This window comes from Achroia grisella, unplaced genomic scaffold, assembly GCF_030625045.1.
Source record: "Achroia grisella isolate CSIRO2021 unplaced genomic scaffold, CSIRO_AGI_Agris_v1 utg1086, whole genome shotgun sequence".
NCBI lineage: Eukaryota > Metazoa > Arthropoda > Insecta > Lepidoptera > Pyralidae > Achroia > Achroia grisella.
Window position 1 is genome coordinate 1,390,293 of NW_026712572.1, and position 19,359 is coordinate 1,409,651.

The following is a 19,359-nucleotide window of genomic DNA, read 5'->3' on the forward strand; positions in this document are numbered from 1 at the left end:
TAATTTAAAGTGTATTGTTTTCTGACGGTCTCGGTGGTCTAGCGGTTTAGTACGACTCTTTACTTCCGATGATCTCCCGAGTTCGATTCCTCGCACGATGCAATCATTTACATTCATGAGTATGATTGTTTGTATCGGTCCGGGTGTTTTCTATGTGTATTTATTATATACCTATTTACAAAAAAATCTAAGTATTTATATCAGTTGTCCAGTACCCATAATACAAGCTCTGCTTACTGTGGAACTAGATGACGCTGTGTTCAATGTCCAGTGTTATTTATTTATTAGTTTTATAACATTCATACACATATTTGTTTGTAGGATAAATGTGTTTCAATGGATATGAATACACTCTATCTATCTATATAGATTTATCGGTCGATAGGGCCCGGTGGAAGATGACATACTACGCCGTCCCCAAATTACGGAATGAAGGCAAGAAAATGTTTTATATATGTTCCACCAGTGTGAAGTCATAACGCCTACTAGTTTAATAAAAATAGAATGGGGAAAGGGGGTTGTCAGTAATGTGTACTGATGACCCCATTGCTAGCAATGTATCATGTCAGGTTGTTCTCCACGCGGTCTCCTGTCCCCTCCGATCGATCCCCGTCCAATTCAAACGGGGATCGAAATTACAACGGCGGACGAGGTTCGAACCCCTAGTGGTGCCCTCAGACTAAAGTCGTATCCGCCAGGCAGGAGTTGGTCTTCAGCCGCTCCATAAGTCCTTCCGCGGGTTTGGAGTGCCATCTGCACTCGCCCCTTAACGTCCGGTGAAGCTGTAAAGGCCAGCTGCGGCCAACAGCATTAGAGTAGTCCGTAAAAAAGCGGTCCCTACTGAACCATAATGATAAATACCTGGTGAATTTGTTACGATGGACTAACTGACCTGACCATCATGCTCATCTTATCATCCTCCACCGGTGCCCCGCCAACGTAAATCGTTAACGCAGGCGGATGCATTCCATTATCATCCAATAAACAAACAAAAATATAAACAGAAAGTTCAACGAAAAGTGCAGAAGGATGTAAATAGAAACAAAGATGAAAAAAAAAATCAACTTTATTTATCTAAAATATCTAATTACTCTATACATTGGTGATGCAACGAACTGCTTTTGTTAAACCGTTTTATTAAGTGAAAATAGTTTTTTGTGTTCTCACGGCGATCCGTGAACGAACGTGTGAAATGTCTTTTAAGAATTATCTTTAAATCTTATACTTTTCACATAACAAGTTATAATACGGCTATTAATTACATCACACACTTAACTATTACAAAAACAGTCCAACAATTTACGACTGGCTTTTGATTTGAATGGTTCGATATTAAATCGAGAATATCGTTATATTCAATATTAAACCATAAAGAAATCATATTAAATACTAAATTATATACAAATATACCTACTATATTTTATTACAACATTTTAAGACATATATATAAACACAATTTTTTATTGTATTTAATGCAACATACACAACTGCTAAAATGTCAATATAATCATATTAAAATTATGTCCAATTTATAAAAAATATTCCATAGTATTATCCTTTTACAGCTCTATAAATATATTTTACAGATACAAGTTCAGTTCAAATAACTTCAGTTTAAATTGACTGTAATAAAAAATATTCGACAATTTTTCAGTTCGATTGCGCGTAAAATTTTGTCTACCTACTCTTTTAAAGGGCTTTAACAGCTCACATACGTGTAGTCACACAATCAGTAAGATTTCAGTAAGAAAACTACACTGGTTACTTTACGAGTTAATTAGATTTAAATTGTATATATCATACGGGTGATAAGAGATTCAAGGAGTGAGCAATTCCCTTTTAGATATGAAACTGAGATAACATGATTTTCCAAAACAGCCAATAAATTCGTAATCTTAATTAGTAACTCTCAGGCATACAAGTGGAATCAATCTAAAATAATAAAAAAACTTAGATCTAAAAGGGATAATAGACACATTACAATTGGAAACAATTGTCATCCCATTACAAAGTTTTAAAACATGACTAATACAATGAGAATAGAAACATCACAATTTATAGTTTAAAAAAATAGAATAAAATTAGAGATACTCAAACTTATAATAAATAATTAATACAGATTATAAAAAATATCTAATTCTATATTCAAACTCTGGGAAATGTAACACTTGGAAAAAATATCTATATATGCACATTTTTTCAAATTGTAAATTATACATGCGTATCTTGAGTGGCCAGAAGTACAATTAGATGACTAAAACATTAACAATTCAAATAATGTAAGTTATGTTTTATACGATATGGTATATGCATATCTGTACCGTGGCAATATACTTTCTCAAGTTGCTATTCTACTCGGAACAATTTTTTTTACAAACGGTAAGATTATGAAAAATGTATTAATCAATAGAAAAAAAAATGTACATGGTTTAACATAAATATAACCATACTTACATGAAATTTGTGAAACATGTCTCAATAGCATAAAGTAAAATCGCTGTCAGCATATATTTCTTCGCCTACTTCTAAATCACGCAATTAGTATTTTGATACGGGTTTCACTGCCATTCAGGATTTTGTATGTGCATTCTTATATATGACTACAATGTTTATTCAATCCCGACCGAGTGTATTGAAGAATATGTCAGTCACATGCAATATCAGAATGAATTACAATGAATTGTTATTTACATCATTCATAAAATATATATTCTTTAAATAAATTATATACAAAAATACTACTTAACTATTCAATTGTTCGCCATACATGATAACAAAAATAATCAAATTGTAAATTGTATTTCACAAAATAAATTATTTAAAATATCTTAATTTGGAGCTTTCCCAGTCCCCGTACACATTTCTTTTTGACATATTAATTTAAGACATCAGACGGCACATTTTTATTATGTCCGGCATAATAAAAAATGTGCGGTGTTCTAAATATAGGAGGAAGAAATTTTGACATTATTACTACAAGAATTTATATCACAAGTAACAGTCTTACCATTGAATGGAAATTTTCAGTATTCAATAGGCACTAACAAGGTTTTTTGGCACATGCTTTTGGTGTTTAACCTTCTACACTTTATGAAACTTATCATTGGATAAGTACAAAAGCAACATGTCCGATATATCATCAGTTTAGATCACAGACACATAACAAAGTAAATATTTGGATTTATCTCAAATTAGATCAGCCGACTTTATTGATGAGTTCATCGCATATCGCCGTCAATTCCTCGTTCGCTTTTGTTTTTTGTGTGAGAGTTTCCTCTAAAGATGTAATATGCAACTCCTTTCTCTTGATCATGGCGTTTAACTTCAAAACCTCCGCCTCATGTGCTCTATTCATCTTTTCTAATTCTTGATTGGCGTGATTTAGTTTTGAAGTTGCGTGTTGCTTTAATAACTCATAATTATTCTGCATTTTAATCAGGTTCTCTTCAAATTCTTTAATAGACTTCTTGTATGTATCTTCATTAGCTTTACAAGTCAAAATAATTTGTTTACTCTTCTCGTATTTGCTATGTAAGTCGCTAAACGAAACCTCCATACTTGCCAAGTGTGCAGTTTGTTCATCCCTTTCTTTTATAAGTTTAAGTCGTTCCTCATTATGATTTTTTTTATCTTGTTCTGTTTCTGCTATAAGACTAGCAATCGTTCTCTCATATTCTTCTACAACTGATGCCATACTTCTATTGATTTTCGTTTTTTCAGAAAGTTTATCCGTTAAATCATTAATTTTCTTTAGTCTTTCGTCACATTCAGATTCTAAAGTTTGCATGTGAGTTTCCAGATTGGACAACCTATTCTTCAACTCTTTACTCTCAGATCTTAAATTGTACACGCTTATTTCTTTTTCAGCCAACAGCTCTCTTAGTTGAGTGAGCACTAAATCTGCTTCATTCTGCTCTCTACCAATTTGCACAGCTGAAGTATCGTGATCATTTAATGAATTGTTTGCGCTCAAAGACAATAGTCTGTCAATAACAGCAATGGCAGGAGATGTGAATGTGAGAGAACGACGATTAGAAATAGTGGGGGTTGCAGATTTTCTAGGAGATACAATTGAATTGACAGCAGGTGTTACAACCATCATTGGTTTCGACGTTGTTATATTAACATCCTCAACATCTTCCGATATGCTACTCTGCTTAACATTCAAAGTAGAAGGTCCTGCTATGGGAATGTCACCAGCTGGTGTAGTCACTGGCTTACACATCTTTTTGGGTGTACTTTGCCTTTTTTGTATTTTATTTAATGCTGCTAACATTCCATCTGAAGACATTCTCTTGGCAAACAAGGGGTCGAATTTTAAGAATAAACTTTCTTTACCACTGTCAGACACAACATTGCGTTTGTTTTGATTTAGAAGAAATTCAAACGCTTCTGCATCAATAAAAAGTTCTCCAGATTCTAAATCATCATTGGCTTGAGGTGGCAACTCCGTAAAGTGTATCATATCAGCATTGTCATAAATAAAATCTGATAATTTATCATTATTTAAATCGTCTGCTTCCAGGAAGGGACCTTCAATTGTATCTTCTTCATCAGTGTGAACTTCACGTACAGTGATATTTTTATCATCTGTTGTTTTTGAAGAGCACGTAGTATTACTTACATCTATATGCTCTTTTTCTTCGATGTTTGACGAAACATTCGGAGTTTTAGATTCATCATCGAGATTATAATTTTGCGATTCTGCATTCTCCTTGGAACTAGACTCTATAGATGCAACATTTTCGTTATTCTCAAACAATTTATCCATTTTTGTATCTGATTGTGGGGATTGACACATTTTTATCTTGGTAACAAATGGATTGATACTGTCAATTTCAGGAATGTTAAAAACATTTCGAGATGTGATGCTTTCACCAGATGAAGTCGCAGCAGAAAGATAAATAGACTGCTCTGAGGACGATGTGTCTTTGCATTCATTTGATGTCTTATTCAATTCACCTGGTGATTTACTATCAATACCTACTGTTGAAGGATCAGGTGTTTTAGACAAATTATCCAAATCATTCCCAACTTCAGATTTCTTTATTAAATTATCTTCAATTTTTACAGTTAATGGTTTATCATTAGTGGCTTGTTCCATTACAATTTCATTTTTAAATGATTTAGCCATATCAACAGTGCATATTGTACTGTTAAAATTTTTTATATCATTACTGTTGTCAATGTTTACAGAAGTTATCAAATTTTCTTGATTATCTAATGAACTAGTAGCATTATCGCCAGCTAAATTACAAAGCATCTTTGTCAGACCCTGATTGTGATTTTCGGGTTGGAATTTTATTTTACCTTTGGTATCAATTTTGTTTTTCGATACGTCTATAATTGTTTGTTTCACAAGCTCTTTTGGAGAGTCCAAAGGAGGAGATACTCTAATTTTAGTCTTAGTGGCAAATGGATCATCCATATCATCAAAATTTAAATTATAGCCATTTGAAGTTATTTTGGGAGAAATTGGTGGAGATGCTACTTTAGTGTTAATTGTAAAAGGATTTTCGATTTTATCTAATTCATCAATTTTACATGCAGACATTATTTCTAAATCATTATCAACTGATATCAAAACATAAGGACTATTATTTTCAGAAACCAGTAATTCTTCGTGAACGATGGTGTCTGACATACTTACATGTTTATCTGGTGTAGGAAGAAATGTGTCCTTTGTTTCTTCTATTCCTTTTATGTATTTTTCATCTAATGTTTCAATATCCTTTTCTGCTATGAAAGAACATCGTTTAACACCATTTTTAATGTCGCCTTCACAAACTGTCATCGAGTTTTCAACAATAGTATATTTTTTATCAATCGACGTGTTTACTATATCTATAGACTCAGGTTCCGAATTAATATTGGAATTTGTATATTTTTGATCAGGTGATTCTTTTTCTTTAGTTACATTAACGTCTTGAGATTGTACATTAATTTCACAGTTGACAGATTCATTGTTATCAGTAATAGAGGTATTACATCGTAATATTTTTTCTTTTTGCATTACTTCTTGTGATATGTGCTCACTGGACATAATGGGTCCTATATTTTGTGTAATTTGTCCTTGGGATTGATCAGCAATGTGGATATCAGTTAGGTTTTCCTCTTCTTGTGTATATGTAGTATTTTGGAAAATAGAAGTTGAATTTAGTGTAACAAATTCATCATTAGCATCTTTTTTGATTTCTATTAAATCAGGTTCATCTTCTTTAATTTCCTTAATAACTTCATTCTCTTTTAAACTGTTTAATTCATTACTTTTTTTAGCAAATGATTCCACTAATTCATTTTCATTTTCAGAATTATATATAGTTGATATTTCTTTATGGACTGGTTCATTCTTTTGTAATATATTTTGTTGTTCATTGTCATCACATTTAATAAAATTGGCTGTTGATAAACTTTTATTTACAGATTCCGTTGGTAATCCCTCAAATTTAACTGCATTTTCTATTTTAGTATTAGTATTTAAGTCACTTATGACATCAGGAGGAAGATTAGACTGTAAAGCAATATTTTCATTTAATGTTTGATCAGAAAAAGATTCTTCAGTCTCAAGATCATCCTCTGGTAATGGAATGTCTACTGGTAAATTAGTGTCAGCATTAATTATGTTAATAGATACATTATCTTCAACACCAAGGGGCATAGACTTTAAAATGTTTTCTGTAACTGTACAGGCTGCAACATTTTGTAGTACAGTATCTGGACCTAGATTATCAACAGTGATATCTGACAAGACATTTTCAGATACAACTTTTAAACTACAACCAACAGGAACATGCATATTTGAAATTGAATGAATATCATCTTTAGATATATTTGGCTCAATGTCCACATTAACTTCACAATCATGTAATCTTTCAGATAAAGTGTTACCATTCGAAGATATGTTTTCCTGAAGTTGTGTAGGCTGTGAATTTAATGAAGTATTTTTGGCTGCTGTAATTGATGTAATTATTCCATCTTCAGATTCTAATGAAACTGCATAACTTACAGAGTCATTTGAAATTTTATTATTAAACTGTTCCTCCGACTGTCCCATGTCTTTTGCTGCCATGTGACTATCATTTTGATGGTTTATGTTATTTTCAAACATTTTACTGGGTGAATCTAGATTTCCAGGGTTGATGTTGTCATTGATGTTTTCTGAAGGTAAATTTTTATATGAACTATTTCCCATTTCTGTATTAAACTTAAGTTCTATTGGCCTAGACTGATTTTCATAATCTTCTTCTGTTAATGTTTCTTTATCTATTTCATCTGAGTTTGAAATATCTGTAACTATAATGTTATTATCAGTAAACATTTCAATATTCTCAGTATAGTCATTACTTGTCAATCTTTCAATAGATTCTTTTAATACATTTGTAGTCAATTCCTTTGCAAGATTCAAATCCATCTGTGTATTTATATGTATATTGGTATTGTTACTTGATACACCATATTTTATGTTTAAATTGTCTAATGTTTTATTTAAATCTGTATCATTCAGTAGTTCACTTTCATTATTTGGGTAAGATGTTTCACAATCCACAAATTCATTATCAGATTCTGTTTGATTACCAATTGGCTCAGTTGTAAAATCAGCCATTGTTTTGTTATCAATTAATGAATCTGCACATGACACATCCATATACTCTACAGTAGAATTAATATTATCTCCTTCGTCTTCAATTACTGTACTAGCTTTTGTAACATCAGAAGTTTTTAGTTGTAAACTAGGTAATTGTTGAGACTGTTGATAAAATAATTTATGGATAGGAATCTTTTCTTCACTAAATAAAATTGTAGTTTCATCCTTCCACAATAGTTCTTTTTCAAGATCATCATTAAAAACTATGCTGTCCTTAAGGGGGCTGCTTCTTTTTGATGATCCATCCTTGTTTCTTTTGGTAGCTATTGGTGTTGAAGCCAAAGCTACCTTTTGTGTACAGGTTGCACTATCAGTTTGACTTCCATCTACTGGGCTAAGTATATCTCTATTCATTGCAGTATTATCCCCCTCAGTTGATATAGGACTCTGGGAAGATCTAAACATATTCAGAACACTTTTCAAACCACGCATAATTGGAGAACCACCATCATGTTTTGGAATTTCCTTTGTCGGAGTTGTTGCTTCAGGTGTCTCTATGGTAGAAGATGATGAACTTGGTAGTGATATATTTTCATCTATATCTGCTGTACCAGTTACTGTTACAGTTACATTCTTGTCTATCAATGTTACGGTGGTATCCAATTGTCTCAACACTGATACATTTCTATTGTTATCCGATGACTGGTCAGATGAGTGCACTTGCAGGGGATGTAGTTTCAATGATTTAGACATATTTTCAGATTTTATCATAGAATTGTATGAGCGGGTCAAATTATTATTGCCACCGAGGTCGCTAATTGATTCTACATTTTTACTGTCAGCACAATTTGCCGTATAACTTTTAGACATTGGAGAAGAAGCTGGTGTCATTGAATACCTGAGTTTCATATTGAGCTCCGACACATCCAGTTCCTCGTACCCCTTCTCCGTACATGGAGTCCTTGGCAAAACATTGCTATGATGAAAACTGTTCTCTTTATTGTCAAAGTCACTCTCAATATTGTCAATATCCATCGGCTCTATTTCGTGAGCCATTTCACTGATTTATTTCACTTCGCTACGCAGCAAATTTACATCAGAATGCGTCCGTGCACTTTTATATGCGTCACAACCAACGGCCGTCAGCAATATATTCTTCTCAAAATCAATCTGCAGTAAAATAAAGAAAAAAATCAGTCCAATGTTTACAGTTAGTCGATTACAATAAGTTTCACTTAGATTTCTAGCACGTAATCTAATCAGCGGCGCGGTATGTATGTCATTTACAAACAAAAATGTTACTGAACTGAACACGCAACTCACTCTGAAATTCTATTTTTATCCTTTTTGACTTGAAGCTCGATAGAGGACGGTTATTTTGTATAGCTCGCGCGCCCGAGGGAATCTTGCCAAAAAATAGTGTTGCAAGGAAATCCAAGAGCAATATACACTGTTTGTTTGGTTCGAACGAACGAAACCGTTTGAATTACAAACTTTTTAACTGTCAAGTACGTCAAAGTTCCCTAATGTAGATTTACACTAGACTTGCTCATACATCACGTACTATATAGTCAGCCGTAGTTCACACATATGACTAGACAAACGTCTACATTAAAATCTACTCTGTGCTATGATATACATGTAATTGAAATGGTGATAGTTTTTAAATTAAAATTTCAACAATAAATATTTAAAACAATTTTATAATTAGAAATATTTTGCTTACTTGAAAACTGACACTCATGTGTATAATATTCTAACATAAATTCTTAATCTATGAATGCTACTATCGTATTGTATCAGTGCTCTGTGATCGTATTATTTTGACATTTGAACGTCAAAATAAACATGGCTTTTATCACATTCTCTTCGTTAAAGTTCTAATTATTTGGCAAAAGTACTATTTATTTCTTTTTTTTTCTATTACATGTATATACATACAGTGCTAATGACATTGTTCAATAAAAAATCAAGTAGGTAAAAATTGTAACTACTCAAAAATAATATGATAAAAACATTGATAACCTTGAGGTTAATTTGTTGCTATTTATTTATAAATAAAAAAAATGATTACGTAATCTAACTTCTTATTTAGTATAGTGTAGGATATACTGCAACATTATCGTTTATATATAATGTATGTAATATAATTCATAATTGATATTTGTTCCACTCGAGTGCACTAATCGTTGACCATACCGGTATAGCGAGTAATTACTATATCCGAGTTATTGTACGTTCAAATGGTGGTTAACTATTCAGTTGCTGAACTTACAGTGAGTGACACGTAATTGACATGTGACGCTATCAATTTCATACAGTTTAAATAAAGAACGATAAGTCATATTATTGGTTAAACGGAAGCCGGTTCGAAAATCACGGCTAGAGTGCATCTTGCACGTGATTTAAACAAATTATATTTTTTATTTATTTATGAATCAATGTTTTAATGATCCCAACAGAGCATACTGTTACCGTATCTACTGGGGACTATCTATTATTTAAAGTACATATTTAATTGCAATAATGTCTCTATCTTAGTGCCACATCCTGAAATTTTATTACTGTTCCCAGAATCCTTTTGTACAATAAAAGTGATGTAGCAAAACTATACTCTAAAATTAATTAATTGGTACTCTTACTTATGCATCATAATTGGCCTGTGTCCTCACCAACACGCTGCCAACCTTCATGAAAAGCGCTACCATGGCAGATTGCCATTGTCAGTACCGTGACCACACAGACAATATCAATATATTAGTTTTATAATATTAATAATTCATATGTTAGTCTATAAGGTATTTATGATATGGGCCTAGTTGCTTGAAATAAATTAATAAATAAATTTATATTTTACAGAATGAAATATGGACATAGAGCATAGTGTTACGGTGAAACTATTATTTTTTGCAAAGTCCAAAGAACTCTCTGGATTTAAAGAAACAACACTATCTATTCCTAAAAAGATCTCATATAAGCAACTATTAAACATTATTGCGAAGAAGTACAACCTTGAAACAATAAAAAATAATATTTTGCTCGCGAAAAACGAGGTTGTGTGTGAGGAAACAGTGGATATAGTGGTGAGTGACAGAGATAGCATAGCTGTGATACCACCACTGAGTGGAGGATAAGACTGAAAATGGATCACCTCAAATTAACTGTTGACATATTGTCAGTTGATGCCATAAGTGAACTCGTAGTAGATGATAGCTGCGGAGCTGTCTCCATCTTTGTGGGGACTACCAGAGACAATTTTGATGGTAAAAAGGTTGGTGAGTTTTGTATATGTTACTCCTTATTATTTACTGTATTTGTAATTTGTAATTAAAGCTTATTGAAACTTGTAAAAATGTATAAATATTTGGAAAGGCTAACAGTAAATATTTGCCCATTATTTTGTGGCATAAATAAAACATTTTAATTTTTAGTTGAAGTATTTAAAAAAACATTACATAAATACCTAATATATTGTTGAAATTCTCAGTAAAACTTCTAAATAATTATTATGATACTTTCATATAATTATCGAAAAGTTTTACTGAGAATTATTATTTTATATTATTTTTTTATAAATATTAATTAGAATTGTTGTGTAAATAGGTCCATACATAATTGTACATTAATTAAATACTGTCAAAAGTCACATAATGAATAAAAAACAAGTCTTGACTGGCCTATATATTATTTTGTTTAGACAAAATAGAGTTATATAACTCTCTCTCTCTCTCACTCTCTCTCTCTCTCTCTCTCTCTGTGTAAATGTAGATCTCTGAATAAATGTATGTAATAATAATATAAAGTAAGTTTTAGTTTAAGTCTCTTATATTATTCATATTTATCATAGTTCCCTTCATATGAAGATATGTATATATATAATAATAATATATATATAGATATAAACTATATGATATAAAATAATAAACAGTCACTATAAACTCAAAAGTCTTTTGTATCAGTTTATGTAATATATCATTTTGTGTGTTTTCTTTATCTGGTGCAATAAAGAGTTTAAATAAATAAATAAAAAAACTATGGATTAAAATAATAAAGAGTCACTATAAACTCAAAAGTCTTGCCTATCGTGTACTACCCTTATAAACCAGTAGCAAATAAGAGTAGTGTAGTAAAAACATGTACAACAATAACCAGATAAAGTCTAGAAACATTTAACTTATTGATGTTAGTCACACTACATTCCAAGATTGTTTGTATGTCCAGGTGGTGAGGTTGGAGTATGAAGCGTACGAGTCTATGGCTTTAAAAGCCATGAAAGCTATATGTGATGATGTCAGAAGCAAATGGCCACCTGTTCATAGTATAGCAATATACCACAGGTTAGTTATTTCTATATAAATTAAGTTAAGTAGTCTTTGTTAATGTTATTTTCTGTGATACACTTTGTACAAAGTTGTCTGCATAGGTACATCTGTGCCACCTATTTCCGCACTCAATATGATGTGTTTCGGTTAAAGGCTGAGATAGTACAGTGAATGTACAGAATGGAACTCTGGAATGGCAGTACATGAGTGTTGCCATGAGCGTCAAGACAACTTAATATCCTAGATGCTGTCCATGATTATATCATAAAATGTATATAAAATTATTAGTGTAGAACCAAGTATTTTTTTAATGGAGGATAATGGAATGGTGCACCCATCCGTGCTAACGGTATACGCTAGTGCTACGCTACGCCACCGGTGGAGGATGATAAGATGACCATACAGTCAGGTTAATTTGCCCATCATGACAAATGCCAGGAATATAGCGTGATGGACACCAGAGGAACCGCTTGGAGGTCAACCTGACCTGGTACATTTCTAGCAATGAGATTATTAGTTCACATTACTTATAATACACTTCCCCCCTCAACCTACTATTACACTGGTGAAAATTGTATGAAACACATTTATTGATGGTGGTATAGCGGTTTAGCACACCACTTCATCCGATGGTCGCGGGTTCGATTCCTCGCACGGTACAAATATTTGTATTCATAAGTATGATTGTTTGAAAATCTGTCTGGATGTTTGCTACATATAATATGTATTTACAAAAAAAATATCTGAGTATTATATTAATATCAGTTGATACCCATAATACAAACTGCTTAGTCTGGGACTAGATAGCGTTGTGTGAAATTGTTACAAGTGATTGAATCAATAACATGTCCTAAATATAAAAATTTGCAAGTTGTAAGTGTATACTTAGTATCCAATACATTCGGCGGAAATACAGTATTACTGTTTCGAAACAGACGTAACTGCTTATAATGAGACAACCAAGGTCGACAAACGTTACTATACAATCTGCTACAGTCACACACATCAGCCTTGTTTTTTTTTTAGTTCATCACTCTGCCTTTGAATCACTCGATAAAAAAACAGTACACTAATTAAAATAAACACTTCCACACTTGTGTAATATTTATTTAGGATTCTATTCTTCGGCCGATTCCGGTTTATAAACTTGAGAAGTGGTCAGTGGTATATATACATAATAAAACTTAATCTTCATTGTGGCCGTAGACTAAAATCCTAAATAATACATATTATAAAGTGTTTATTTGAATAAAGAATATTCCTATTATATATATTTTTTAGTTACTGTTTTCTCCTTTTATTCTAGTATTTGGTTGTAGGTGTCTAATTTTTGGGCCTCAGCGAGATTATATTTCGATTGGCACACGTTCAATTCCTGTAAGATAAAATTTTTCTATTGTTATGTATGTGTTTGTAATGTCTGGTGGTCTATAAATATAATAGTCCCTAATACTATTAACCCCTCCACCCAGTTTATATTTTTTTTAAAGAATGATAATGGAATGATTTGTCAGCTTGCACTAACGGTTTACACTGGTATAGCACCAGTGCAGAATTATAAGATGAGCATTAGGTTAGGTCAGCTAACCCATCGTAGTGAATTCACCAGGAATTTATCTCAATAGTTTTCTGGACGAGCCAACGGCATTCAACCTGACATGGTACATTGCTAATAATGGAGTCATCAGTCATATTACATACAATCCCCTTCCCTCCAGTTTAAATATATTATATGCATCGGACGGCCTCCGTGGTATAGCGGACTAGCACACCGCTTAACTTCCGATGGTCGCTGGTTCATTTGTATTCATGACTATGATTATTTGTATAGGTCTATTAATTGTCTGGTACCCACAACACAAGCTCTGCTGACCGTAGGACTAGATGACGCTGTGTTATTATTCAGAGTTCTTTTTTTTTCAGGTTAGGTAATGTTCCATGTCGCGAGGCATCAGTAGTGATAGCAGTCAGCAGCCCGCACCGCCGGGACTCCCTTGACGCCGTAGCGTACTGCATCGACCAGCTGAAGGCCACTGTGCCCATCTGGAAGAAGGAGGTTTACGAGGGAGATGCGCCCGTCTGGAAGGAGAATGCTGAATGTGCGTGGTCAAGTACAAATAGAGCTAATAGACAGAGAGTTTAAATTCCTTTGGCAATATTGACATATTCAAAGTGATAGGACTTAATTCATAATTTAATCGGCATTATCATCATCTAATTTAAAAGTTCTACAATTTTAAACGTAATGTGAACGAGAGTTATAGAGAGATTTAACTTCTTACCTTAAGAGAGAGTAAGAGAAAGGCTATGAAGGCGAATACTGTCTAGTTAGGACATCATGGCAAATTCATGAGGAATTAGACAATGGTTTTCAGACAAATCATGTGGTTGATTTGACTGTATGTATTATGTATATTATTAACTATGGGCTCACTACACCCATTTCTAAATCCATGTCCAAAATTCTCCTCCCCAGGTAAATAACCTTAGAATTGGAATATGTTGCTAACCATACTTGCCATTTGTTCTTTTCACATTTTACGAAAGAAACTATATTACTATTGTTTAAAAATTTCGTTATGTTTAGGAATTACTAAAAAAATGTTGACGAATAGTGCAGAAATATTATTAATCTCGTATCTATAAAAATGACAAACGTCTCTAACCTATTTTACTGTTTTGTCCTTTTCCATCAAGTATGTTCGTCATTTGACAAAAAGAGATAAAACACTAGCAAAGATATTTTAATTACAATAAAAAGGGAATTAATGTTACTTCATAGTGTAAGTACGAGTGGTTTCTGGCTAGTGCTTTGAATGTATACCCAATGAATGGGGGCAATGTAATCTATACATATATATAAAATTGGAATGTAATATTCAAATAATCGAGTTTCTTTTAGAAAAATAAAGTATTGTTGCAAAATTCCACACGGAGGAAGTCGCAGGCACAGCTAGTAATTAATAACAATGCAATACCTCCAATAATATTTCAATAACAATTGTTGTGATACTACTTATAAACAATGGTATGTCGTTTCTCAAGTAATTAGTTCTAAAACGGGTCGCGATCTGTTGAAAAATAATAAATAGAAACTACATATAGGTACAAAAGATTCGTTTAATAAAGGAATTAATCTTGTAGTGTTATAAAACTAAATATTAAGATGTAATAAATGAAATGAAAAAATAAACTATAAGTTTATTTTATTTCGATAGAAATAGCGTGCTATGGACATATGATAGTTGTATAGTAGTAGAGGGGTTGCAGACTATTTACTTAACTTTATGGCATTACCGTGGGTCGCTACATAAAAATGGTTGAGAAACAATGTTACAGTAATATATGCTAAGAACAAAATCGTAAAGCATTAAATGCATAATAAAATATTTTAGATTTATTTACACAATATAATTAAGTACAATGAATTCTACCTTTTTAGATGATATTTTTATAAATATATATTTAATAATGTTGAAACCTTCGAGACATCATTCAATAACATATACCTTCATAAAAAGCTGGCCTTGGTAGTCTAGCGGTTTAGCACGGACTTTCGATATTCGCAGGTTAGATTCTTACACGATACAAGAATTGGTATTTACGAGTATGATTGTTTGTATTGAGCTGGTATAACTATATATGTATATAATACACACTTAATTATATATTATTAATTAAGTGTGTATTCACAAAAAAATAATGTTTTTAAGTGTTTCTATCAGTCGTTTGGTACTTACAGTACAAGTTGCGCATAGTTTGCGATTGTTTCACTAGATGGCGCTGTTTGATATGTCCTGGGTTGTTTTTATTATTATTTTAAGATACTTTTGTTTTACACTATATATAAATGTTGTTATTTTAGTAAGAACTTGGTTGGATCAGGGTAGCACTATTAGATGTAAGAATAGAAAAATGTTGCAATAATAGAAATAAATGGTTTGTTTTACAGTTTGTTTTTTATTTGAACAAAAATAATTGACTAAAATGGTATACACGTATGTCTATCAGTCCTCTAGTACCCATAGATCAAGTATTATTTAGTTTGTGACTAGATGGCGCTATGTGGGTTGTGCAGGGTTATTATGTTTTCTTTTTGTACAATAAGACAATGATCTATGATAACAAGAAATTCTTCATTCCTAACAGCCTCTGACATACCAGATGCACTCAGTCAAATGCCACCTAGAATAATACTTTCATATATTTATTAATTCTCAATAATAAGTAGCGTCGAATTTAACAATAATAGATTTAGACAATTATTAACTAAATCTATATAATGGCCAAGTATTCATAAAGATAATAATTATAATAACAATAATAATTTCCAAATTGTGCTACAATATTAGTCATACATTAAAAAAATCATGAATGAAGTAAAAGCATTCTATATATTTTTTTATTACAATTTTCTTTTGTAATATTTACTTGAAAACACATGTATGTAAATGCGTTATGCTATACACATACAAGCATACAAACAATCGTACTCATAAAATTTTTTGTAACATGCGAGGAATTTAACCCCCATAGGTGGTAAGGCGGTGCCTAACCACTAGGTCACCGAGGTCAGTCATCAGGCAAGACAGTAAGCTCTCATAACTGATACGAATGTGGTACATCATTGAATCATCTCTGAACCTCATAATATCCTTCCAGGTCCAACCGAAATGGTTCCTAGAAGACCATCAGTCAAAACAGATACCATAGACCCAAACTTAGTACAAATAAATGTCACAAGTGAAGAGTTGGAACGGCGAATGCAAAACTTCATAGAGCGAAAGAGACAACAGGTTAACATAAGCAACATACAAGACTTCATACCGTCGCAAGGAGTGAACGAGACAGAAGAAACGGATACGTGTGCAAGAGTGAGAACGCAGTTTGTGAAGCGCAGCGATTCTAAAGGGCATTTGAAGAGTAAGATTTTTTACAATTAGTTCATATAATTTAAGAGTAACTTCTTGACTTGTTAATTCATGTAAAAAAATACTAAAATACTAGAAATCATACCTTCGGAACTGCAGCTCACGTCATCATAATAAAATTCAATTCAAATTCAAAATATCTTTATTCTGTAGGTTTATTACAGACTCGATTTGACATATCATAATGTCAAATCTACCGCCAGTTCGGAATGATTTCGAGATGAGAAGAACTGAGAAGAAATTCATCTCGTACGTTTTCAAATAAATGTTGTACATGTTTACAATAATACAGATTCATTATAAATTCAAATTTGGGAGAATCGAGTGACCATCAGCATATGCTATTGTAAAAGCTTATGCTGGTAAAAAACACCTTAACCGTTATAGAAGTTTTAAACTGAGAGGTTATTGGTCTAATTGTCCTATCGCTCGCTTCGGATAGTGTAGTTAAGGCAATTTGCTCACTGGTGAAGTGATGTAGCTATTAGTTTTAGGGTACAATGGGACTGACATATGCTTTTAGTTTGTGCAAAAGTCCCTAAAAATAAAATAAAAAATAGTATAATTTACTTTCAGTACGAAAAGTCCATAACGAATGGGGCCCGCAAACCGTCCAATACATGGACACCCATCATGAATCGAAGGCTGACAGCGGCCTGCCTCCATACATCGCCGAGAGGGTGCTTACTGTTGAGAAATATCTGAATATTGGACCCGTAGCTCCCGATATATATCGACGACTTAAGGAAGTGGAGGACAAGATTGCACATTTGCAAACCATATCACCAGAGTACGCACAGTTTTGGGTAAGATCTTGAACAAATATTTTGGAAGTGTCGTTCCCTATCGGTTTAAGTCTCCAAAGGTCGTGAATTCAATACTGGCATTAAGAAAACTACGTGTCTGTAAATATTTATATTGACCAATTCTCCGGTAATGAAATTGTAGCGCGGTGGTTATTACCTTACCACTGTAGCGTTATATGATGTGATGAGGTGTCGCTACATATTTTGTTTGTTGTAGTATGTAGATAGTGAGTATACCGGTAAAATAATGATACTACTTGTTGTACATTAGTAAGTTTATTTGGTAGTGTGCTACATGGCTTATTAGTAACGAGTATATTCGACGCAGAGTCGAGACGTAGACTCAATTTATACTCAACTTAAATCTATGTTGTCTGAAGAGGAAAACCAATGGGAGTATGCCGAGTATTGACAGAAATATTACAAGTGTAAGCACAGTAGCATATTGTATGTTGTTAACAATAGTCACAAATGTTGTAGGTATAAATTTTAATTTTTACAGAATGGCACCGTACCAGATTCAAAACAAGATGCTACAGACTACGCCTTCTCAGCTGACGACATCGCAAGGAAGATTGAGATGCTGGAGCGTCAGGGATCCTAGTATCCCTACTGTACCTATGTATGTACCGAAGTACAAAAGTAAATAGGGTTAATAACTTAAAATGTTTACTATTTCTGCCACCAAGGAGCTTGCTTTCTGATATCGCAAGGAAGATTGAGATGCATCAGGGATCCTAGTATGCCTATTGTATCTAAATACAAAGTAAATGTATTCATAACTTCGAATGTTTATTATTGGATCCTAGTGGTTCTATTATATCCATGTACCTAAGTACAAAATTAAATGAAGTTACACCTTTAAATGTTTATTATTTCTGCCACCAAGCTTGCTTGCTGTAAGGTGAGATATGTCAGTTTGTATAGATCAATTGAATGTTAGTGAAGTGACTATAGTTATTTGAATGAAGATTATTCGAGTATAGCATCCATCTTAATGCATTATATACATGTCGAGTTGAACTTTGACCCTACGAGGGTCAAAGTTAACAGCGGTAACAGCGGTAACACCGCCATCCGATGGTAACGGGTTCTATATATTATCTGTGTCATCATCATCATCATCGCAGCTCGGAAGACGTCCACTGCTGGACATAGGCCTCCCCCAAAGATCTCCACGACGATCGGTCCTGCGCTGCTCGCATCCAATGCCTTCCAGCGATCTTGACCAGATCGTCGGTCCACCTTGCTGGAGGCCTTCCCACGCTGCGTCTTCCGGTCCGTGTATATACAAAAGAATATTTAAGTATTTCTATCAGTTGTTTATTAACCTTAACACTAGCTTGAGACTAAATGGAACTGTGTGAATTGTCCTGGGTTATTTATTAATATTATTAATTTTTTTAACGTATTGTATCGAAAGAGTATGTATGTTCGTTTGAAATAATCAACAGAATAGATATAATAATAACTACTGTACTATTAGAAAAAATTAAAACACGCAAGACGATAAGAAAGCATGTAAAAAATACAAATATTTATTATGAAATCACAATTTTTATTCCATTATTTTCTCTAATAAGTTATAATCTTGATTTAATTGTATCTGTTTGTAGACTTATACTTTGGTTTGTAATCTATCATACAGCGGGTCGTATGCTTCTTATTTTTAATTCTATAAAACATAATTCTGTTCACTTAATGTGTAACAGCAG

General features: G+C 32.8%; 3 protein-coding genes across 5 annotated transcripts; 2 read left to right on the top strand and 1 right to left on the bottom strand.

Annotated features, from left to right (window-relative positions):
* Window positions 1–1,050: 1,050 nt before the first annotated feature.
* Window positions 1,051–8,966, bottom strand: LOC131843344 (uncharacterized). Its single transcript, XM_059191975.1, has 2 exons — window positions 8,909–8,966; window positions 1,051–8,755 (listed from the first exon to the last, which is right to left on the bottom strand). Exon 2 carries the CDS (start codon window positions 8,639–8,641, stop codon window positions 3,197–3,199), a length of 5,445 nt encoding a protein of 1,814 aa, XP_059047958.1. The 5' UTR covers window positions 8,642–8,755; window positions 8,909–8,966; the 3' UTR covers window positions 1,051–3,196.
* Window positions 8,967–9,427: 461 nt separating this feature from the next.
* LOC131843380 (molybdopterin synthase sulfur carrier subunit) lies at window positions 9,428–10,719 on the top strand. Of its 2 annotated transcripts, none has more exons than XM_059192011.1 (2): window positions 9,428–9,558; window positions 10,445–10,719. In XM_059192011.1, the coding sequence occupies exon 2, from the start codon at window positions 10,453–10,455 to the stop codon at window positions 10,717–10,719; it is 267 nt and encodes an 88-aa protein (XP_059047994.1). In that variant the 5' UTR covers window positions 9,428–9,558; window positions 10,445–10,452. The 2 variants fall into 2 exon arrangements, with proteins under 2 accessions (XP_059047994.1, XP_059048002.1); XM_059192019.1 differs by lacking the exon at window positions 9,428–9,558 and adding an exon at window positions 9,926–10,091.
* Window positions 10,720–10,727: 8 nt separating this feature from the next.
* LOC131843365 (molybdopterin synthase catalytic subunit) lies at window positions 10,728–18,370 on the top strand. 2 transcript variants are annotated; one of them, XM_059191995.1, is made up of 6 exons: window positions 10,728–10,856; window positions 11,807–11,922; window positions 13,831–14,006; window positions 16,570–16,830; window positions 17,415–17,644; window positions 18,147–18,370. In XM_059191995.1, the coding sequence occupies exons 1-6, from the start codon at window positions 10,728–10,730 to the stop codon at window positions 18,246–18,248; spliced, it is 1,014 nt and encodes a 337-aa protein (XP_059047978.1). In that variant the 3' UTR covers window positions 18,249–18,370. The 2 variants fall into 2 exon arrangements, with proteins under 2 accessions (XP_059047978.1, XP_059047983.1); XM_059192000.1 differs by having other exon boundaries at window positions 10,772–10,860.
* Window positions 18,371–19,359: the final 989 nt, after the last annotated feature.

Coding starts and splice junctions, on each gene's coding strand:
- LOC131843380 (XM_059192011.1), top strand. CDS start 10,453: ATGGACATAGAGCATAGTGTTACGGTGAAACTATTATTTTTTGCAAAG.
- LOC131843365 (XM_059191995.1), top strand. CDS start 10,728: ATGGATCACCTCAAATTAACTGTTGACATATTGTCAGTTGATGCCATA. Junction 10,857..11,806: donor ACAATTTTGATGGTAAAAAG/GTTGGTGAGTTT, acceptor TTGTATGTCCAG/GTGGTGAGGTTGGAGTATGA. Junction 17,645..18,146: donor CAGAGTACGCACAGTTTTGG/GTAAGATCTTGA, acceptor TAATTTTTACAG/AATGGCACCGTACCAGATTC.
- LOC131843344 (XM_059191975.1), bottom strand. CDS start 8,641: ATGGCTCACGAAATAGAGCCGATGGATATTGACAATATTGAGAGTGAC.